The 24,223-nt window shown below is 45.7% G+C and overlaps 1 protein-coding gene across 1 annotated transcript in view; it reads right to left on the reverse strand.

Annotated features, from left to right (window-relative positions):
- Positions 1–24,223, reverse strand: part of cfap44 (cilia and flagella associated protein 44) — a 224,494-nt gene that overhangs the window by 43,156 nt on the left and 157,115 nt on the right. The window contains exons 21-24 of the mRNA XM_078559546.1: positions 17,624–17,814; positions 12,576–12,744; positions 6,781–6,958; positions 4,784–5,239 (exon numbers count right to left, since the gene is read on the reverse strand). Coding sequence (XP_078415672.1) covers positions 4,784–5,239; positions 6,781–6,958; positions 12,576–12,744; positions 17,624–17,814 — 994 coding nt within the window. The remainder of the gene's footprint in view (positions 1–4,783; positions 5,240–6,780; positions 6,959–12,575; positions 12,745–17,623; positions 17,815–24,223) is intronic.

Here is a 24,223-nt window from a genome sequence, read left to right on the forward strand (position 1 = left end):
GCGGAATAGTGAAAATCAGCAGCAACTGTGCTGTGGATTAGTGAAACCTACCAGAAATCTCCAAACACTGCTGTTCCAAGAACCATAGTTTGCATGGCCGGTATTGAGCTATTAACAACATGTTATACTTTTAAGCTATACTATATCGATGAACTGGAACTCCTCTGACTGTATGCCTGACATGGATTGTACACTGTGAATATAAGGAGTACAGAAATTTTATAGAGGCACCTCAGAGTGGAAAATACTGTGTGGAGAAAAGTTGAATGCTATTGCACTCTCTGTGATATTCAATTTGAAATGTTTTGCCTTTGGGCTGTATGCTTAACATGGAATGTGTATTGTTAAAATCAACAGTATTGCAATTGCAAAACAAAAACAAAAATACCTGGAAAAACTCAGCAGGTCTGGCAGCATCTGTGGAGAGGAACACAGTTAACGTTTCGAGTCCGAATGACCCTTCAACAGAACTAAGTAAAAATAGAAAAGAGGTGAAATATAAGTTGGTTTAAGGGGAGGGGGATTGGGACAAGAAGAGCTGGATAGAGGGCCAGTGATAGGTGGAAATAACCAAAAGATGTCACAGACAAAAGGACAAAGAGGTGTTGAAGGTGGTGATATTATCTAAAGGAAAGTGCTAATTAAGGGTAGAAAGCAGGACAAGCAAGGTACAGATAGCCCTAGTGGGGGTGGGGTGGGGGGAAGGGATCGAAATAGGCTAAAAGATAGAGATAAAACAATGGATGGAAATACACTTAAAAATAATGGAAGTAGGTGGGAAAAGAAAAATCTATATAAATTATTGGAAAAAGCAAAAAGGAGGGGGAACATTGGAAAGGGGGTGGGGATGGAGGAGAGAGTTCATGATCTAAAATTGTTGAACACAATATTCAGTCCGGAAGGCTGTAAAGTGCCTAGTCGGAAGATGAGGTGCTGTTCCTCCAGTTTGCGTTGAGCTTCACTTGCAATTGCATTGCTGCATCTCAGAGTGGAACATGCTGCATGGAGGAAAGTTTTCTTTATTATTCGTTCACGGGATGTGGGTGTCGCTAGCAAGGCCAGCATTTATTACTCATCCCCAACTTCCCTTGAGAAGGTGGTGGTGAGCCGCCTTCTTGAATCCTGCAGTCCATGTGGTGTAGGTACATCCACAGTGTTAAGGAGGGAATTCCAGGATTTTGACCCAGCGACAGTGAAGGAATGGCGATATATTTCCAAGTCAGGATGGTGCGTGGCTTGGAGGGGAACTTCCAGGTGGTGGTGTTCCCATGTGTCTGCTGCCCTTGTCTTTCTAGGTGGTAGAGATTGCGGGTTTGGGAGGTGCTGTCAAAGGAGCCTTGATGAGTTACTGCAGTGCATCTCATACATGGTACACACTGCTGCTACTGTGCGTCGGTGGCGGAGGGAGTAAATGTTTGTGGATGGTGCCAATAAAGTGGGCTGTTTTCACCTGGATGGTGTTGAGCTTTTTGAGTGTTGTTGGAGCTGCACTCATCCAGGTAAGTGGAGAGTATTCCATCACAATCCTCACCAGGAACTCACCAAGCTTCCTTAGACAGCATCGTCCAAACCCATGGCCACTACCATCTAGAAGGACAAGGGCAGCAGACACATGGGAACACCACCATCTGGACATTTGCCTCCAAGCCACTCACCATCCTGACTTGGAAATATATCGCCGTTCCTTCACTGTCACTGGGTTATAATCCTACAGCTTCCTCCCTAACTGCACTGTGTACCCACACCACATGGACTACAGCAGTTCAAGAAGGCAGCTCACCACCACCTTTGCAAGGGCAATTAGGGATGGGCAATAAACGCTAGCCTAGCCAGCGACTCCTACATCCCATGAATGAATAAAAAAAAACTCCTGACTTGTGCCTTGTAGATGGTGGACAGGCTTTGGGGAGTCAGGAGGTAAGTTACTCTCTGCAGAATTCCCAACCTCTGACCTGCACTTAGGAAGTATATGGGACCATAGAAACAGGAGTAGGCCATTTGGCCCATCGAACCCCCACTCCACCATTCAATCAGATCAGGCTTGCCCAACCCATGGCCCGCAAAGCCCCTCCACGTGACCCTCGGAGCGTTTGTTGAAAATGCCCGTAGTATGAGTTAGTGAGTTTGAAGATTTCTGCAGGGGTCTGCTCCTCCAATCACAGCCTGTTCCTCTCCTGCGTTTGCTGCTGATACATTCACTATTGAACCTATCAGCTGTCATGAAGCTATTAATGTATATAATATTTTGGAAATTATATTTTTTTTAAATAGAGGTTTAGTCTTGAGGGTGTGTCTTAATTGGATTAAAGCCAGCTAGTCTGGGTGCTTTGCTATGTACTAGTTTTGAGATGTAAACAGAGAGGTGGAGTGCATTTGCATTTTTTGAATAGAGCATTCAAGAAGTGGGGTGAAAACTGACGCCTATCTAGCAGCTGCCAAGCAATATGTTTATATTACTAATAAAATTGGTACTCTGAAAGGGGTTTCATTGTTAAAAGGTGGAGTTCAAATAGGCTGGTGAGACAATGAGAATTAACCTTCAATGGGGCTGGTAGGTATAACTTCAGCAGTTTTCAGTTGTGCAGAGCAGAGGCAATGTGAGATAAAAGAGCAGCTGTAAGCCTCCAACTGGCTGCATAAGAACCAAAGTGAAAAGAACCTCATTTTGAATTCGTAAGGTGAAAATGCTTTGCCTGGTGCCTGGTTAAGTCTATGGATTGCTGTTGCCTTAATGGAAATTAGTTTGGGAATTTGTTAAAAGTTATAATAGTAGTAATTTGTAGCCATGTGCACATATAAATGTGTAAATTAATAAAATGTTTCATTTAATTTAATGTAAAGCCTCGATAACTGATGGTCTGATTCCTGAATTTAGAGTCACATCTCAAACACTTAAAACTATTGGTCATGACACTTGTTTAAAGTTTCCCTCTGGGGATTTTAAATAACTCTTCTTTACCAACTGCATCGGTCATAACACAGCAGCAAACATGGAAGAGAATCAGGCTGTGACTGGAGGATCAGCGAACACTAGTAACTCTGGAGCACGCGGGGCCTCAGCTCACCACGCTTCTCCCCCCTCCTTGGCTTACAGTGCTATGGCCCGGCTCCGGCTGCATTCCCCCAGTTCTGCCCACATTCCCCCAGCTCTCTTGGTTCCTCCCCGCGTTCCCCTGGTTCCTCCCATGTATCTCCTCGTGTTCAACCGACTCTCAGCACTTCCTTGGATGGCATCCGCATTCACTCTCATTGCACCTGCCCCACCACTGAAGCCGATTTGGTGAATGAGAGTGAGTGAGGGTGAGCGAGTGAGGGTAAGCGAGTGAGTGAGCGAGGGTAAATGAGTGATGCTGAGTGAGTGAGGGAATGAGAGTGAGTGAAAGAGTAAGAGTGGGTGAATGAGTGAGGATGTATGAGTGAGGATGTGTGTGAGGGTGTGTGAGTGAGGGTGCGTGTGAGGGTGTGTGAGTGAGTGAGGGTGGGCGAGAGAGTGAGAGGCTGGGTGGGTGAGGGAAGGAGTGAGGGTGGGTTGATCAGTGAGGGAGGGATGGTGTGTGGTTGTTTGAAAGAAAGAGGATGAGCATGTGTGTGAGAGAGAGGGAGGTTGAGCATGTGTGTGAGTGAGAGAGATAGAGAGGGAGAGTGAGTGTGTGTGTCTAAGAGGGAGAGAGGGAGGATGAGCTTGTGTGTGAAAGATAGAGAGGGAGGGTGAGCATGTGTATGAGATAGAGAGGGTGGATGGGTGTGTGTGTGTGTGTGTGTGAGAGAGAGAGACAGAGAGAGAGAGAGAGGGTGTGTGTGAGAGAGGGGTGAGTGTGTGTGTGAGAGAGGGAGAGAGAGGGGTGAGTGTGTGTGTTTGTGAGATAGAGAGAGGGTGAGTGTGTGTGCGAGAGGGTGTGTGTGTGTTTGCACATGTGTGTGAGAGAGGGTGAGCTGTGTGTGTGTGTGTGTGTGTGTGTGTGTGCGCGTGCATGAGCGAGAGAGATTGAGGGGGTGAGTGTGTGTGTGTGAGAGAGAGACAGGGTGCATGTTTGTGAGAGAGAGAGAGTGGAAAAGTGTACGTGTGTGAGAGAGAGAGGGTTAGTATGTGTGTGTGAGAGAGAGAGAAATACAGGATGAGTGTGCGTGTGTGTGTGTGTGTGTGTGAGTGAGAGAGAGAGAGAGAGAGAGAGAGGGGGGGCCTAGGACACCACCCTGAGGAACTCCTGCGGTGATGTCCTGAGACTGAGATGATTGGCCTCCAACAACCACAACCATCTTCCTCTGTGCTAGGTATGGATCCAAGCATTGAAGAGTTTTCCCCCTGATTCCCATTGACTCCAGTTTTTGCTAGGACTCCTTGATGTCAGACTCGGTCAAATGCTGCCTTGATGTCAAGGGCAGTCACTCTCACCTCACTTTCTGTCATTTTCAATTTGAAACGATTTGTAATGTACTGTTACAAATTTTATGAATAAAGTATATTTAGCTCCAAACTGACTGGGATCATTTAGAACAGCTGGTATCCAATGCTACATCTTCATATCATTGACCATTAATGGATAATGTTCAACGTCATATTGATGCCAGGCTGTGATATGTCAATGAAGGTGTAAGTGGTAGAATACTCAGCAATGATTAGGCATACTTTATTCATTCTACATCATAAGCATCGATGGATTTTGTTTTGAGCTTTCTGTAAAACCATCTGCTTCATAAAGGAGCAATATTTAATTGGGTTAACTAAAACCCAATTAATGTTTTAACGTGCTACTCTCTATTATCATTGTCATCTGCAACATACCTTTTTCAGTACTGCAGTTTGCAAATATAAATTTGTTTTCTCTTCAATGATTTGGATTTCAGCCTCCAGCTGCGATGGTTCTATCATCTCAACCGCTGGAGATTTTACATTGCTTCGTTCTAGGTTCTGATTTGAGCTAGCTTTTGATGAGTTTGTAGATTCAGATGATTTTCCAAACTCGCTGAGCTGTTCAGACGTTCTATTGCGTTTCTTGCTGGAACTGTATTCTTCCCTGAATTCCTGCAGTTTTTCCTGGTCAATTTGGAACAACTTCTCAGGCATTTCATCAGGGTACAGATTTGGGACTATGGGAATGGGAAGATGTTGTGAAGGATCAAGCTTGGTCTGTATTAACCTCAACTCCTCAGTGAGATTGGTGATTTGTTCAATGATATCAAGCTTTGTGTCACGAAGATCAACTACCTTCCTGCTCATTTCAACTTTGAATTCATGAATCTATAAAAGATGATCACAAAAAATTCTCATTAAGTTGCATGGATTTAAATAGAACACCCTGATGATTGAGGGATTGAGGTTTTATGTATTATATAATTATCCAACCATAGGATGACCCCAGAAGCTCACTTGCAACATGAGTCAACAAACCTGTCCATTGCTAGTCACAGGTTATAGGCATGCATTCCCATGTCTAGCTTCAGAAATATGCCAAATGATGGAACTAAGTGTGGCTGGTGATTAAATTTAAGGGACACATACAATTCAGAGATATAAAACATACAATTATCACACTTACAGACTGTGTGTTATGTAAGTAGCTCTGTACACACCTCTCAATACACTATATATTGTGTTGTGTAAATGGCTCTGTACACATTTCTCAATACACTGTTTTTGTGCACAGATGACCTGAGCCACTTCAGTCACATCACAAGGCAATACATATTTTCCCATAGAATCTCTCAGCTGTTGCAGGGGGTGAAATGTGATGAATATGAAGCTGCTATAGTCTTTTAAAAGCAAACTCAATAGATTCTTGTTATGGGCGTAAGTTGTCACTCAGCTGAGACCAACAATGAGTAATGGGCAACCAAGCTGCCTAGATAAAAGGAAAAGAAGAAGAGTCTGAAGAAGAGTCATACGGACTCAAAACATTAACTCTGTCTTTCTCTCCACAGATGCTGTCAGACCTACTGAGTTTTTCCAACAATTTTTGTTTTTGTTTTAAGCTGCCTAGGTCTTGTTTTAGTTGAAGAGAAATTCCATAGAAGTTTTCTTGATCTGGCTGCAGATTTGTTCCTTTATATTATGCCTCTCTGAAGTGCAGGCATTCCTGGGTGAGGGTTTGGACAGCGTTTGAGTTTGCAATGTTGACTGGTTATGAGAGTTGATGAGTTTGATGGTCTTTTCCTGCTCTTCTTTTGAACAGTTTTTGAATTTTGTACTATGATGCAACATTCTTTTACAGTAAAAGAGGCTGCAGAGAGACCAATGCCAACAAGCAGCATGGTAGGGGCTCAAAAATAGAAAGCGGTTGTCGCATTAGTTGAGGTGTATTATAGACCTCAAAATTGTGGGAAGGAGTCCCAAATCTGTGACCTCCTTTTTGGGAAGGAAATCTGCAGTCAGATTAGAGAGGCATTTATAACAACAAAATTATAGTTCTGGGAACAGGGTGTGTGGGTGTGATTATCTGTTTGCTAATGTAGAGGATCAGCACTGAGACACTGGTCAAGCCAAATGGCCCGTGGTCCATGCTGTAACTGCTATGCATGTCTTTGCAGCCAAACCTCCCTTGACTTCCTACAGCCCAGTGTGCATGCTTAATTGATTAATTCATTAAACCAGGAAGTTCAGGCAGTTTTTATCATGCTGGACAGATGTTCTATTCCATATTGTTCTCACATAGAAGTACATTCAGCAATAATTTATCAATCCTATGGTCCTCAAAAGCAGCAGGGGCCACAGATTTGGAACACCAACCCATGTGAAAGAGGTGAACATACATGATCCACAGCAAATTAAATGTGGGTACATACCAGCTCCTCGAGGCGAATAAGTTGATTCCTTTTCTTCTCTGCATTAATACGCAGGTGTTCCGGTACAGTGTAGTCAGCAGCGGTCTTTAACTTGAAATCTCCCATGTTCTCCTGAGCTTCTTTAATTGCTGCCACATCATTTGGATCTTCGTAATTATCATCGGGTCTGCTCGCATAACTACAGAAGAAAGAACAGTAGTGTAAAGAATCTGTAGTGCTTCTGTCGTAGACATGATGCTCTGGCTTCTCATCCCCAACCATAAGAATATAGCAACAGCAATGAGCCATTCAGCTCCTCAAGCCTGTTCCATCATTCAACAATATCATGGCTGCTCTGTACTTCAACTCCATTTACTCATTATGGTTTTTTAAAATTTGTTCATGGGATGTGGGCGTCGCTGGCTAGGCCAGTATTTATTACCCATCCCTAATCGCTCTTGAGAGATGGTGGTGAGCCGCCTTCTTGAACTGCTCGTCAATGTGATGTAGGTACACCCACAGTATTGTTAGGAAGGGAGTTCCAGGATTTTGACCCAGTGACAGTGAAGGAACAGTGATATAGTTCCAAGTCAGGATGGTGTATGGTTTGGAGGGGAACTTCCAGGTGGTGGCATTCCCATGTGCCTGCTGCCCTTGTCCTTCTAGATGGTAGAGGCCACAGGTTTGGGAGGTACTGAAAAAGGAAACCTGTAGCTCTTAATACCCCTGACTAACAAAAATCTATCAAAATCACCAAACTGGATGAGATATCTAAAATCTCAGACCGACAAGGATTTGACTGCCATGTAGGTCCTTTCTATTATAAGCACTCCAAGAAAACTGGAATCAGACTTCCAGAAATTCCTTTCTATAGTCATTATCTCATTGCTGCTTTTGGTACCAAATTGCTTGCTGTGTTTCTCTACATTACAACATTGACTACAACAACTCATTGGCTGCGAAACACAAAGGGCTGTGCAATGAATGTTAAAGGTACTAAAGAAATACAATTATTTTTCTATTTCTATGTACAACAATTTGCATTTATATAGTGTAGTAAAACATCTCAAGGTGCTTCATAAGAGTGTTACCAGAAAAGGATTGACACTGAGCCAAAAAAGACAACAGGAGAGGTGACCAAAAGCTTGCTCAAGAAGGTGAGTTTTCAACAGCTTTGTGGGGAGAAGAGAAGTGAATTGCAAGGGAGGGAATGCCAGGGCTGAGGGCTTAGAAAGCTGAAGGCAAGGCCACATAATGGCAAAGAAAGCCAGAAATGCACACAACTAGACTAGGAAGAACAGAGATTACTTGGAGGATTGTAGGGCTAGAGGAAGTTAGAAATAGGGAGAGAGGAGAACATCAGGGATTTGGACACAAGGATGTGGAATTTAAATTATAGTGTTGGTGAATCTGGAGCCAATGTAGGCTGACAAGCACAGGGGCAATAACGTGATATGGGCAGCAGAGTTTTGGAAGAGCTCAATTTTATGGAAGGTGGAAGATGGACAGACACATAGAAACTTAGTTTCAGCACCATGACTCTACCTGACTGAAAACTCTTGCCTGTCGCCACACAAATTTAATCTAGCACTCGGTTTTGATACAGAAACACAGATAGTTGGTTGTAAAGTCCAAACAAGGTGGTGTGCTCAAAGGGAATTGTTGACAGTAACAATGGGCTTGTGTGATTAATTCTTCCAAATTCAATGGACATCAGGTGTGAGCACGGAGGCCCTCTGATCACTGTGTGTAGTAATATCATAAATGTATTTGTGAGGGTTTCCTTGTTTTCCCACCTGTTGCAAACACATTTATAAAAGGAAAGGTCCAACATAAATATTGAGAAAGGGAAAAGCTTATCTAAGTGCTGCTGCAAAGGCCTAGACCAGCTGCTAGGTTGGCGTTAGGTCAGGAGGGCTCTCTGCCACCGCTGTGATCCAGTCGTAATACTCCTGGCAGCTCGCCACTGACCGACCAAGTGTGCAGCGAAAGGAGGAGAGGGGCAATGGTGGAATACCTCAAAATTGCTGCGGGATTTACTGTTACTATGCTTTCAAGGGGCAGCTCAGGAGCCTTAAAAAGTTTGGGGATGCTATTTCAGCTCGGAACACTTCAGTGCACAGAATTCAAAACATTCTCAGACTTATCAGTTGTTGAATGTCTAGTTTAAATAAGTCAGAGGAGGGACCAAATATTTGGGGCCAGATGTAGGCATCCATCCAGAGGGAGGTGGCCACATCTATAACTCCCCGCTCTGCACAATGCTGCCAAAAAATACTCCAGTCACTTGGGTGGCTGTAGCACCTTGTAAGAAAGCACTGTACTAAGCATTGTTCACAACTCAACCATCAGTGTTTGGGGTGTCCTGCAACGCCCTACACACCCCTTCCTTCTCCTCACACATGCTGCCCTTCCTTCACAGCTGCCCAGAATGGCTGCACAGCAAGTCTCACTTGGGCATCTGCATGTCCCATGTGCCAGTTCTCAGCCTCATAGTTTGCCTGTTACTGGCTGCATGAGGTTACATTTCATGGAAAATAGCAGACATTCATACTTTCTCCTTGAAGCAGAAACTGGCCCCTTATCCATTTACACCCCACACCCAACGCCACCACCCTGCTAACCACTTATGCCAATTGGCAGGCAGGTAGAGAGCTCAGGAGTGGCAGACAGGGGAGAAGGAAGGCAGGTGTCAGCTACAGGTTGTTCTGCCTTGTTTTGCACCAAATAGAATTTGTCATCATAGCAACCCCTGGTGAACTTCAGTACAACAGTGACTGACCTACACGACAAAACTGATGGCACTTCAAAAGTACTTCATTGGTTATGAAGAGCATTGGAACATCCCAAGGTCATAACAGGTGCTATATAAATGCAAGTCTATTTTTAATATGAACAATTAAATGGGAATTGTAGGTAGGAACAGGAGTAGGCCATTCGGCCCCTTGAATCTGTTCTGACATTCAATTAGATTTGGACTGATCTGTTCCTAAACTTCATTGACCCAACTTTGTTCCATACACCTAGATTCTTTACCTACTTAAAGTCTGTCAATCTGAATCTTGATAATTTCAACTGACCCACCCACCTTATGCAGTGTGTGTCCCAGTTTTCTGTTACCTTTTGCATGTGATAAGTTGTACTATTCGTTCATGGTAATTCTATTCTCCTTAACCTATCCTAAATGTTTCACGGCAAACAAAGGAGGAGCAGGAAGAGGAGCCTGCTACACATGTACGCAACCGTACCTTCAAATGCACAGTCACTTACACGTTTCCTACCAGGTGACAGTCCAGAAAAATTCAACAAGGTGCAAAGTGAGCCAGAAAGTGGGCACAAAGCACAAGTGGGCCTGAAGAGCTCGGGAGAGCATGTGGATGATGCAGATGACTAAAGGTCCTTTCTTTTTTGATTCATGGGATGTAAGCATAGCTAGCAAAGCCACTATTTATTATCTGTCTCTAATTGCCCTTGAGAAGGTGGGGGTGAGCTGCCTTCTTGAAAACATTTGAGGGAACAGTTAAGAGTTAACTGCATTGCTGTAGGTCTGGAGTCAGGTACAGGCCAGGCCTTTTATGGACATCATGTTTATTTCCCTAAAGGACATTAGTGAACCAGGTGAATTTTTACAATATTAATTTTTATTCCAGATTTATTTAATTAATGAATTTAAATTTTAATTACTGAATCATTAGTCCAGACCTCTGGACTACTAAATTTAGTGGCATAATCATTATGCTACCCATACCTCTCATAAGATGTTCATGCTCAGAGAGCTCTAATCTCAGCTTTTAAAAGGATGCTAGCAAAGCATGTGTGTAGACCAAGGGAATGGTCTGGGAATGCCTCATATGATAATTAAGTGCTGTGGTGGTGAGTGCAGCCAACATATAGACCATGTGAGTACAATGTGAGCATCTTAGATGGTGCAGCAGCTCCATTTGCACTGCAGGCCTGTATATTGAGGCCCGCAGGCCATCTTCCATGTTATCTGGAGGTCAAAAATGGACCATGTTCGCAGGGACACCACACACAAACCTCTAGAGAAAGGGGGAAAAAAAGTACCCAACATTGCACTCATCCTGATGGCCACTTTTGTGTGTAGCTGCATCAAGCTGTGCATAGACCCTTGGTATGCAAACACCAAGTGTCACTGAGGATCTACCTATCCCTGGTGTTCCACAGGATGGGTCTGGCCATCCTGCCGCAGAATGCTTCAAGTAATTGGACCGTGCCAGCTGGCTGGTGGTGAGAAAGGCGCATATCGTCAGATCCTACCTACATGTCTGGAGTCTCACCAAGTGCCCATTGTCCATCTCCTTATGGAATGTGCCTTTGCAGGAAGGTCTGGAGGGAGATGCAGTGGCTTTTGTCGAGGTATATCCCAAGCAGCTCCATCACACAGGACTCTGTGCTCTATGGGCTGTTCCCAAGGACACACACCAAGCCAAACATCAACTGTTGCTGGAGGATCATCAATTTGGTGTAAGACGCTCTTTGCTCTGCCCGAAATTTGTTGGTATTCCAGTGCAAAGAGTTGTCCCCGACCGAGTGTTGCAGACTGACACATTCCAAGTCCAGAACTACATGGAGGGATCCACTAAAGCTTGGGGCAGCCGCCGCAGAGGTGCAATGGGGAAAGGTTGCTGTCTAAGACCTTTCTGCCATAGTGCACTGAGGGGCTGGAAATTGTACAGAAGCCCTCAGGCTGTATGACTCACAATGAATGTATACAGTAAATATTACATGTACCACAACTGTACTGAAGCACCTCAGAGTGCAACATGATGAATGTAGATAATTTAAATAACATTGTATTTTCTGTGATGACCATTTTTAAATGTTTGTAATGTTCTTTAGTCATTTTATGAGTAATGTATATTTCTGCAAAAAAAACTGTCCCCTGTAATATCCAAATATTCACAATGGATGAAGATGGCCACAGACTCATTTAAATGATTTCCTCCTCTGACCCTTTGACAACTTCATTGCCCCAACAGTAAAGCACTGACATGTGTGGTGAGAATCGATAACACAAAGGGGAGTTGAAAGTACATTAAGAACAAAAATAATGCTTGATATACATTTACAGGTAATTTAATTAATCATGCATCACCAATCATTTAATATCAAACAAACTATTGGACGTTTGAAAAGAGTCAAACATAATCAGTTCAATCACTACAACAACAACACCAACTCGCATTTATATCTACAGAAAGAGCTGGAAAAATTCGGCAGGTCTGGCAGCATCTGTGGAGAGAGAAACAGAGTTAACGTTTCGAGTCCGAAGAGGAGTCACATTGGACTCGAAATGTCAACTGTGTTCCTCGCTCCACCGATGCTGCCAAACCTGCTGAGTTTTTCCATCACTTTCTGTTTTTTATTTCACATCTCCAGCATCTGCAATATTTTGTTTTTATTCCCATTAATACCTCACCTATAATACAGAAAAACATTCCAAGGTGCATCACATGCACGTTATCAAATAAAATTTAACATGAGTCACGTAAGAACATATTAGAATAGTTAACCAAAGTTTTGGTGAAGTTAGATTTTAAGGAACACTTTAAAGGAGGATAACAAGGTTGAGAGGTAGAAAGGTTTAGGGAGGGAGTTCTGGAGTTTAGGCTGTAAGTAGTTGAAGGCATGGCTATCAATGATAGAGCAATGGAAATCAGGGATTTGCATAGAATACATGCAGTTTTATATTGCATAAGTGCACCAGGTAAAGTTTTCAGTCTTGCTTTCTTTAATTCTTTCACTGAAAAGCAAAAACATTTAAATAGCTAAAAGAAACAAAAAAAATCACTCACAGATCTTTCCATTCTTTTTTCCTCTGGTCAATTTTATCCTTTGCCTTCTCTGCTTTATTGATCATATTCTCTTGTCGCATTCCAACATTCACCTTTGCTTGTGGGTTTTGAGAACCCTTCAACAGGTCAACATCCAAGTCCTGTTCCGCTACTACACCCTTATCAATACCTAATGAAAGTAGAGCAGTCATTAATCAGACAGGAAGTTGTAACAGCCATTCTCTCTCACCAAAAGCTGCAATCCAAGCCTCAACATGAAACATGGGCCTGAATTTTAACCCCAGGGTGTGCCCCGGATCGGCGTAGCCGGAAGCAGACATAAAACCCACTCCCGGCCGAGTTCGCACTGTGAACACGATCTTATGCTGAGTAGCCAAATAAAGACCCCCCCAGCATGAAATGTGACCACCGCACATGTTCTCCGTGCATGCATCGGGCGCTGGGTCCAATGGGGGCCCAGCGGGGTGTTCAAAAACGGAAGGGGCAGCTCCCTGAAGGCTGCCAGGAATTGTTGGAGAGGCTGAGGGAGCTGTCTGGAAGCTGCTCAAGAAGCATCCTGGTGAGCAGTCATGGCCTCAGCACCTGGAGATCATGGAAGGTGGGAGGGAAACTTGGGTGGGGACTCTGCTCCCCCGACCCCCGTTTCTCAGATGAGTGCCTGGGAGTGCTGGTGGAGGAGGTCAGTGCCAGGCAGCACATTTTAATGCCAAGGGATGGCACGAGAAGGCCGCCCCAGCTGACCAAGAAGACCTGGACAGAGGTCACCGCACAGGTCAGTAGGCACGACATGGTGTGCCGCACGTGGCTTCAGTGGCACAAAAGGTCCAATAATCTGCTGCAGTCAGCAAGAGTAAGTACAGAAATGGCAAGGACCTGTGCGGAGAACTTTAGTCGGGTACCCATTTCTCAGAACGTTCAGGGGTCTAAGAGTGTGTATGCCGACTGGCACTTAAACCTGCCCTGTCAAGGCTGGGATGCCAGAACAACTGGCCTCAGTGCATCGTAGAGTGAGATGTGTCACAGTGACACCGCCCACTGAATGCCCGGGTGGGGGTGGTGCGGCGGGCACCACAAAAGGCAGATGGAGCAATAATGAGGCTATTTTTCCCTGTTAAGAGAAGAGCAGTCAGAACGGCTGCAGGACAGATGGAGGAGTGCTGAATCTGTACTTCCTCACTAAACACGAGTGTGATGCACTTGAGCTGGAATGCCCCCATTCAGCTCGCTCCTCCGCTCATGGTGAGGCAGGACTCTCGGATGAAGGTAAGAGTGCAGGTGACAGATGTCTGAGCGGTGGGTATTGGAAACAGAACAGGGTCCTCTCATCAGAAACTGAACCGTTGTAGCCAGAAAGCCCATTGAAGCTCCAATACAGATGGCACCAGGCAGCAGGTCTCCACTGTCTCCTCAGTATGCCTAGCATGCACAGTGACTTTGATGATTGAATATACAGATCTTTTGCCTTCCTCGCGCAGTTGTTCCATCCACAGGAGATGCCAGCGACTCTGAGGACCTCCCATTGTGCTCCAGGGACAACAGCACACCTGTACCAGCGTCACACCGTCTCACTAAACCAGGCACCAGTGTAGATACTCACACGTCAGTGGGCATTAGGTCTTCAGCTCCGCAGGTAATGGACAGCGGTGAGGGCACATCACACTCGCTTGAGGAGCTGGGAGAGGCAGAGAGGTCCCAGGGAGCCAACAGTGGGAGCACAGCTGGAGACCAGAACCATACTACGTTTGAGGCAGATGACGAGCCTCTGGAGTCGTCCATCAGGCTGCAGATGCTGGATGTCCAGCGGGATGCGCAGGGAGAACTGGTGGAGATCCATGAGGGTCTGTGTGCCATGGTCTCCATCATGAGGAGTCCATCTGGAGCATGAATTCTGCGTTGCCCCTTAACACCAAGCTCACAGCCTCCTCCACTGAGAAAGTGGCGACTCTCATGGAGAGGCAGCTTCAGGAGCAGACTCAGGGGTTCCTTGGGTTGTACTCGGGCCTGCAAGCCCTCACATAGGCAGTGACCTCAGGAGGTCAGTGTCAGTGTGGGAGATGGGTAAGGCACCTAGTCTCCCTGCTAGGTCCCTGTCCATCAATGGTGAGCAGGGAGGTGCAAAAGGCCCCCATGCTGGCAGATGAGCTGCCTGTCATCTCTGTGGGCTTCTCTCAGGGCACTCCGGATAAGGGCACCAGCTCCTCTGCCCCTCTGCCAGTGTCCACTGCATCTGACAATGTGGCAATGACTGAGGACTGCCCAGCTATGGGGCTGGATGCATCCTCCAACGCGGAACCTACTCAGGCTCTGACAGCCAGGGGATGACCACCAAGGTCATCAGGGCCACCAGGACAGCAGAATCAGCCTCCAACGCCACCATCAGCGAGGGGCTGGGGCAGGTGGGGGTGGGGGGGGAGTTGGGGGGGGGGGGGGGGGGGTGGTGGAGGAGGTACCAAGACACAGCACCCACAGATGTAAGTTGAAGGCACCTTGAGCACAGCAGGAGTGTGTCATGGGTGACATATTTTGCGTTTTCGTTTTGACTCTTGTGTTAGAGGTGGACACTTCGTTTATTCATGTGAAGTAACATAAACATTTCTTTAACTTAAATGGGCCGAGTTGGCTGGATGGTTTTAATAGGTGCCGATACAGCACCGACTTGTAAAAGTATGGCGTTGTGTGGTGCTGGCGTTCTGTGTTGGGTTCTCATTTATTACTTGTTAGCAAAGGAGACAGAGCCATTGGCTTAATGAGGTATCAATGCTTTGTATGCCTAGCAGAAGGTTTGCTGGATCAAAGCATCCCTGGTGTCCCTGCCTCCATGAAGGTTCCTGTCCTCTGCCTCGAGGTCCTCACCCTGCGCCTCCCCAGGCTCTTCCTCTGAGCCATCACTTGTGTCATCCTCCATGGCCTGTGGAGCTGCCTCGCTTTCCTCAGCCTCTAGTGGGTCCCCCCTTGCCAGAACCAGGTTGTTCAGGGCACAGCATGCAATAACTATGAGGGAGAAACACTCTGGAGGATACTGCAATGCTCCCACTGACCGGTCCAGGCATCTGAAGCGCATCTTCAGCAGCCCAATGGTCCTCTCCACCACCGCCCTTGTAGAGGCATGACTCCTGTTGTATCTCTCTTTGGCCTCAGTTCTTGGGTGATGGAGTGGGGTCATCAGCCACCTCTTCAAGGGATAGCCCTTGTCACCCAGGAGCCATCCATCCAATCATGGAGGAACCATGAACAGCCTTGGTACCTGTGAGTGCCACAAGATGTAAGCATCGTGTGAGCTCTCAGGGTAACGGGCACTAACTTGGAGACTCCGTGTGCTTTGGTCACAGACGATTTGAACATTCATTGAGTGGAAGCCCTTTCTGTTTACGAAAGCTCCCGGCTCTCCTGCTGACGCCTTGATGGCCACATGAGTGCATCTATTACACGCTGGACGTGGGGGAACCCAGCCATCGCAGTGAAGCCTCGTGCTCTCTCTGCCTGGCTCACTTCGTCTGTCCAGAAGTGGGCGAACATGCGGTCGTGTCTAAAGATAGCATTAGTCACGAGCTTGACACAACTGTGTGCAGCTGATTGAGAAACGCCACACAGATCTCCCACTGAGCCCTAAAAGGAATCGGAGCCACAGAGGTTGAGGGCCACCATAACCTTCAAAGCCAGTGGCATGGGGTGTCTGCCCACGCAGTTGGAGGTGTTTTCTGGACATGTCATGTGACAAATTGCTGTCACTGTGTCCTTGGAGAGGCGGAGCCTCCTGCAGCACTGGGCCTCGGACATCTGGAGGTTATTGGAGCGCTGCCTGAACACTCTAGATACTGGGTAGTGGCATCTTCGGCATGCCCTCCTGCCTTGGCCTCTCTGCTGGCCCTGCACCAACTGAGCCCGTGCCTCTCCTCTTAAAGGTCTGTCCCAAGCCCACCTGGCCTCCTCTCCCTCCTGCCCCTCTCTCCCTCTTCAGAGGAGGTTCCACCAGTGGAATACACTATCCCCATTAGACGGGATGCAGAGCAGCAGTGCCTTGAAAGTGAAGGAACATTGTGCTGCAATACTCAGGGGAAGCTTCCAGGGAAGATGAGGACATGAGATGCTGAAAGATAGGCTTGACAATCAAAGAAAATGCCAAGAAACTCTGGGACAACTCTGTACTCACACAGCAAAGGACTGGCAATGACAAAGTGTTGCTGCTCCGGGGGCCTTTTATCCTGCCTGTGGATGAGGAAATGATAAAAACGTGAAACCCACCCACCTGTTTTGCCCGTGCGATGAGTTTAAAATCGCACAGGCAGCGTAAAATCACTGACAATTGGCATTTTAATGGCCTTAATTGGCTCTATAATTGATGGCGGGTGCTGTTCCGACTCCTGCGTGTGCCTGCTAACCTCAATATTGCACGTGTGTGTGTTGACAACGGGAAGCACGCCCGACATCCTTTCGTGCTATTTTACGTGCATTCGGGTCAGATGCGCACCCAACCTTGGAACACAAAATTCTGGCTTTGGGAAATCATTAACAGCAATTCACAGTGCCTGCAGTCGTAACCTTGGCCCATCAAGAGGAAAAATTTTGGTATAACACTGCAACCTTTGGTTCCTAACAAGAGGGTCGCTCCAGAAACGGATCCATGCAAACCAAAGCTGCAGTGCTGCAATAACTGCAAAGCAGAAAAAGTCTAAAAAACATCACAGTAATATTGGAACCAATTCTGGGACAGAAGTGGCCTGCAAAGGATAGATGGGCTTGATCTAGACAGGGTTCAGACTAGAGTTCTTACTGGGATAGTAATTAGTCCTGTGGGGAGACAGAGCTGAAAGAAGAGGAAGGGGAAAACAAAGAAGCAGAAATGAAACTAAAGGATTAAGCAAGGTATAAGGTGTAAGCAAGATAAAAAGAAAAAAAAAACAGAAGTAGCTTTGATTAGTTTATATGCAAATACATGAAGTGTTGCACATAAAATTAGTTAGCAAATTGCTATGAGGAGTGTGATATAATTGATTAAGGGCATGATTTCAAAAGGATAGATCACTGAACATTCCTGGGAAGGACTTTACCTGTTGTTTTACTTTCCTTATAAAGGTTGTCTTTGCTTTTCTGGTCAAGCTGTATCAGGCTCCTCCTTAACATTTCATTCTTCAACTGGTAATACTTTTCAGACAAAGATGTTACCCGGTATGTTGATACCTTATGATCACTTTCAAAGCAACGCACAATGATGGAGTCAAACTCCACTGCATTTCGAAACCTGTGGACATATCAACAGCTAACTTGGCACTTTGTTTAAATGATGTATCTAACTGTGTTTTACTAAATATCTAACTTCTAAATGTGCAACTTAACTTCCTTCGTCATGTTTTTGTCATATTTTTGGTCTTGATTTACCTTAAGAACTCTGCTTTTTTTGGACTGTGTGAAGGCAGTCTGACAAGTAAACTGAGAGAGAGGGTAGAACAAAAACAGAATTACCTGGAAGAACTCAGCAGGTCTGGCAGCATCGGCGGAGAAGAAAAGAGTTGACGTTTCGAGTCCTCATGACCCTTCTGCAGAACTGAGTAAAGTTAGGAGAGGGGTGAAATATAAGCTGGTTTAAGGTTGGGGGGGATGGGGGGGAGAGAAGTTGGGGGGGGGTGGGGGTTGTAGGGACAAGCAAGCAGTGATAGGAGCAGATAATCAAAAGATGTCACAGACAAAAGGGACAAAGGGGTGTTAAAGGTAGTGATATTATCTAAGAAAATGTGCTAATTAAGAATGGATGGCAGGACACTCAAGGTACAGCTCTAGTGGGGCTGGGGTGGAAAGACTGATGACAGGGTATTACAGTTATAGATTTAAAAATAATGGAAATAGGTGGGAAAAGAAAAATCTATATAAATTATTGGAAAAAACAAAAGGGAGGGGGAAGAAACGGAAAGCAGGTGGGGATGGGGGAGGGAATTTAAGATCTAAAGTTGTTGAATTCAATATTCAGCCCGGAAGGCTGTAAAGCGCCTAGTCGGAAGATGAGGTGCTGTTCCTCCAGTTTGCGTTGGGCTTCACTGGAACAATGCAGCAAGCCAAGGACAGACATGTGGGCAAGAGAGCAGGGTGGCGTGTTAAAATGGCAAGCGACAGGGAGGTTTGGGTCTTTCTTGCGGACAGACCGCAGGTGTTCTGCAAAGCGGTCACCCAATTTGCGTTTGGTCTCTCCAATGTAGAGGAGATCGCATTGGGAGCAACGAATGCAGTAGACTAAGTTAGGGGAAATGTCTACTGCATTCGTTGCTCCCAATGCGGTCTCCTCTACATTGGAGAGACCAAACGCAAACTGGGCGACCGCTTTGCAGAACACCTGCGGTCTGTCCCACTAGAGCTGTACCTTGAGTGTCCTGCCATCCATTCTTAATTAGCACATTTTCTTAGATAATATCACCACCTTTAACACCCCTTTGTTCCTTTTATCTGTGATATCTTTTGATTATCTGCTCCTATCACTGCTTGCTTGTCCCTACAACCACACCCCACCCCCCAACTTCTCTCCCCCCGCCCCCCAACCTTAAACCAGCTTATATTTCACCCCTCTCCTAACTTTACTCAGTTCTGCCGAAGGGTCATGAGGACTCGAAACGTCAACTCTTTTCTTCTCTGCCGATGCTGCCAGACCTGCTGAGTTTTTCCAGGTAATTCTGTTTTTGTTTTGGATTTCCAGCATCTGCAGTAGTTTTTTGTTTTTATGAGAGAGAGGGTAGGGTCGCAGTAGTTCACCTGCTGTGACCCTCACTGTGACCATGATTGGTCTGCTGGAGAGGGGAAGCCATGGTCAAATGTGTGCTAAGATTTCCTTGGTATTCAGTGTACAGAGGTTGCATATTCCCACAGGTGAGAAGCTGTTGTATTCAAGGCTTTTTTGTAAGACTTGCTGAAAATTTAAAGGGGCCTCTGCAAAGTGAAATATTTCCCTCTGGGAGTTGCATTGTTTCTGTGCTTTTGAGGAAATTCATGGAAGGAGGAAAAAACAGAACCCAGGAAAGTGCAGTGTCTCACACACACAAGTCTGCATATGATCCAAGCCACAGGGCTCTGACTTGGATTTTTCCACAGGCAGCATCTGAAATGGTAACGCTGTAAGTGGCAGAAATATGCCAGCTGTTGGAATCTAACTCAACTTCTTTCTACTGAGGATACTGCATTATCTGAGGGTGTTAAGTTGACAAAGTCTTCAACTGGTGTTACTGGGCAGAAGGAGTAGAGGGATAGTGTCCATCTACCAGAATTCACCAAAACAAATGATCTCTTTGCTGTTTGTGGAACCACTGCTGTGTGTAAATTAGCTGCTAAGTTGACCATTATAACAATGTTATATTTGAAATGGAATTCACTGACTGTGAATACTCTGGGACATTGAGATGCAAAGATAAATGCAAGTCCATTTTTTTTCATACTCCAATACTGTTATGAATATATTACCAAATTTTGTAAAATATGGCTGCTTTATACAGTTACTGCAACACTTGAGAACAGGAGTAGGCCATTTCGTCCCTCCACCATGTTCCAACATTCAATAAGAATTTTTTTCATTCGCTCACAGGATGTGGGTGCCACTGGCTAGGCCAGCATTTATTGCCCATCCCTCATTGCCCTTGAGAAGGGGGTGGTGAGCCACCTTCTTGAACGGCTGCAGGTACACCCACAGTGCTGTTAGGGAGGGAGTTTCAAGATTTTAACCCAGCAACAGCAAAAGAACGGCGATATAGTTCCAAGTCAGGATAGCGTGTGGCTTGGAGAGGAACTTGCAGGTGGTGGTGTTCCCATGCATCTGTTGCCCTTGTCCTTTGGGGTTGTAGAAGTCAGGAGTTTGGGAGGTGCTGTCGAAGGAGCCTTGGCAAACTGCTGAATCTTGTAGATTGTACACACTGCTGCCACTGTGCGTCAGCAGTGGAGAAAGCGAATGTTTAAGGTGGTGGATGGGTTGCAAATCAAACGGGCTGTTTTATTCCAGATGATTTTGAACTACCTGAGTGTTGTTGGAGCTGCACTCATCCATGCAAGTGGAGAATATTCCATCACACTCATGACTTGTGCCTTGTAGATGGTGGACAGGCTTTGGGGAGCCAGGACGTGAGTAACTCCCTGCAGAATTCCCAGCCAGTGACCTGCTCTTGTAGCCACAGTATTTATTTGGCTGGTCCAGGTTATTTTCTGGTCAATGGTAACCTCCCACAGTGGAAGATTCAGTGATGGTAATGCCATTGAGTGTCAAGGAGAAATGGTTAGATTCTCTCCCATTGGAGATGGTCATTGCCTGGCGTGAATGTTATCAGCCCAAGCCTGAATATTGTCCAGGTTTTCCTGCATTTAGGCACGCACTGCTTCAGTATCTGAGGAGTTGTGAATAGTGCTGAATATTGAGCAATATGTCACCTAACTCCAGATGCTGTCTTTGCCACATATTCCTTAATACCTTTGCTTAACAGAAATACATCAATCTCAAATTTAAAGTTAACAATTAACCCAGCATCAACTGCCACTCACAGGATAAAGTTCCAAACTTCTAACACCATTTGTTCATGGAAGTATTTCCATACTTCACTCCTGAAAGGTCTGGCTTTGGAGAGCTTTGAACAGTTGCCACTGCATGAGCTGTTATGAAGTTTTGGGGAAGAACAGCAAGAGAGTTCTGTGGCTGTGATTAGAGATGCAGTTTGCAGAAGCTGTCTTGAAGTTAATGGATCATTTCAAATAACATAAACCACCATTATCAACAACATTATAAACAACATTGTAAACCATCATCTCAGACATCAAAAAAACTTCCATTTTAAGGGGAAGCAAATGGTCTTTTTGATGAAAAGAATATGGTATTGGAAGCTCAGCTCGTGGTCAAACTGGATGCCAAGGTTGCGAACAGTCTGTTTTAGCTGGAAATGGGGATAGAATTGGTGCTGAGGGTATGGAGTTTGTTGCAGGGCCAAAGACAATGGTTGGCATTCCACTCAGAACATGTCATCAGCAGTGATCCCTGGGACATTGCACTCAGTAAATCTCCCAGCACTGATCTCTGAGACACTCCACTCAGTACAGCCCCCTAACTCCGATCCCCGGAACACTCTACTTTGTACATAATCCTCAACATCAGTCCCTGAGACATTCCATGCAGTACATTTTCCAGCACTGATCTCTGGGACACTCCACTCCATACTGCTCCCTAACACAAATACCTGGGTTTCCCACTTAGCGTATCTCACCCAGCACCAATCCATGGGACACTCCACTTAATGACATCTCTCAGCATCTATCCCTGGGAGTTTATCTTCACAGCACTGATTCATGGGGCACTCCATTTAGTACAACTGCCCAGTACTGAGCTCTGGGACACTGCACTCAGTAAATCTCCCCAGCAATAATCCCTGGAATGTGTCACTCAGGGCATCTCCATTGCACAGGTCCATCGGCACAAGACTCAACACATCTCTGACAGCCCAAAGCCGATTTACTACATCCTGAAGCACCTATCCCTGGGATGCTTCAGTTGGTCTATCTCCCAAGAAGGATCTCTGGAATATTCCACTTAGTACACCTCCCAACACCAAGCTCTGGGACACTCCAGTTAGTAAATCTCCAGGCATTGATCCCAGGGACTATCCTCTCAATTCATCTCGCATCACTGATCCCCGAACAGTGCACTCAGTACACCTCCCCCAGCACAGGTCTCTCGGACACTGTACTCAGTGTATCTCCTGAGCACCCAAACCTGGGGCACACCATTAAGTACAACTCTCCAGCAGCAACCCCTGGGATGCTCCATTTGATACATCTTCCCATCCCCAATCCCTGGGACCCCAATCTCCCAGATCCCACATCTCCCAGCATCGATCCCTGGGACACTGCACTCAGTACATCTCCCAGCACCGATCCCTGGGACACTGCACTCAGTACATCTCCCAACACCGATCCCTGGGACACTGCACTCAGTACATCTCCCAGCATCGATCCCTGGGACACTGCACTCAGTACATCTCCCAGCATCGATCCCTGGGACACTGCACTCAGTACATCTCCCAGCACCGATCCCTGGGACACTACACTCAGTACATCTCCCAGCACCGATCCCTGGGACACTACACTCAGTACATCTCCCAGCACCGATCCCTGGGACACTGCACTTAGTACATCTCCCAGCACCGATCCCTGGGACACTGCACTCAGTACATCTTTAAACTAGAAAGTGGGGGGGAGGGAAGGGTAAAACTCCAAGAAGTATGACTAATGGGAAACAAAGCAGCAGGTTAGCATGTGGGGGGTTGGATTCAACTTCATGGAAAATTATGAGAAAACTGAAAAGGAAGGAGAGCCCAGGAGAGGTTATTAAAGTCTCCAGAACACAACAAAGGACAGAGTGTTTGGAAAGGGCTAGGAATCTAACTTCAAGCACATCAGATAAAGGGACGACAATGAGAAGGGCACAGGAAATACAGGACTGAAGGTGTTGTATCTGAATGCACGCACTATACGTAATAAGGTAAATGAGCTTGTGGCACAGATTGAAATTGGCAGGTATGATGTGGTGGGCATCGCGGAGACATGGCTGCAAGGGGATCAGGACTGGGAGCTAAATATCCAAGGATATACATCCTATCGAAAAGATAGGCAGGTTGGCAGAGGGGTTGGGGTTGCTTTGTTAGTAAGAAATGAAATTAAATCGATAGCAAGAAACGACGTAGGGTCAGATGATGTAGAATCTGTGTGGGTAGAGTTGAGGAACTGCAAAGGTAAAAAAAACATAATGGGAGTTATTTACAGGCCTTCGAACAGTAGTCAGGATGTGGGGCACAAGATACACCAGGAGATAGAAAAGGCGTGTAAGAAAGGCAAGGTTACAGTGATCATGGGGGATTTCAATATGCAGGTAGACTGGGAAAATCAGATTGGTAGTGGATCCCAAGAAAAGGAATTTGTGGAATGTCTATGAGATGGCTTTTTGGAGCAGCTTGTGGTGGAGCCCACTAGGGAACAGGTAATTCTAGATTTAGTGATGTGTAATGAGGCAGATTTGAAAAAGGAGCTTAAGGTGAAGGAACCCTTAGGAGGAAGTGACCATAATATGATAGAATTTACCCTGCAATTTGAGAGGAAAAAGCTGGAATCAGATGTAACGGTATTACAGTTGAATAAAGGTAACTACAGAGGCATGAGGGAGGAGCTGGCCAGAATTGACTGGGAGATGAGCCTAGCGGGAAAGACAGCAGAGCAGCAATGGCAGGAGTTTCTGGGAGTAATTTGGGAGACACAGCAAAAATTCATCCCTAGGAAGAAGAAGCATACTAAAGGGAGGACGAGGCAACTATGGCTGACAAGGGAAGTCAGGGACAGCATAAAAGCTAAAGAGAAAGCATACAATGCGGCGAAGAGCAGTGGGAAACCAGAGGATTGGGAAGCCTACAAAGACCAACAGAGGACAACTAAAAAAGAAATAAGGAGGGAGAAGATTAAATATGAGGGTAAACTAACCAGTAATATAAAAGAAGATTGCAAGAGTATTTTTAGATATATAAAGGGTAAGAGAGAGGCAAAAGTGGACATTGGGCCGCTGGAAAATGTCGCTGGAGAAGTAATAATGGGGAACAAAGAAATGGTGGAGGGACTGAATAGGTACTTTGCATCAGTCTTCACGGAGGAAG

This window comes from Cetorhinus maximus, chromosome 16 (assembly GCF_964194155.1).
Source record: "Cetorhinus maximus chromosome 16, sCetMax3.hap1.1, whole genome shotgun sequence".
Taxonomy (NCBI): Eukaryota; Metazoa; Chordata; class Chondrichthyes; order Lamniformes; family Cetorhinidae; genus Cetorhinus; species Cetorhinus maximus.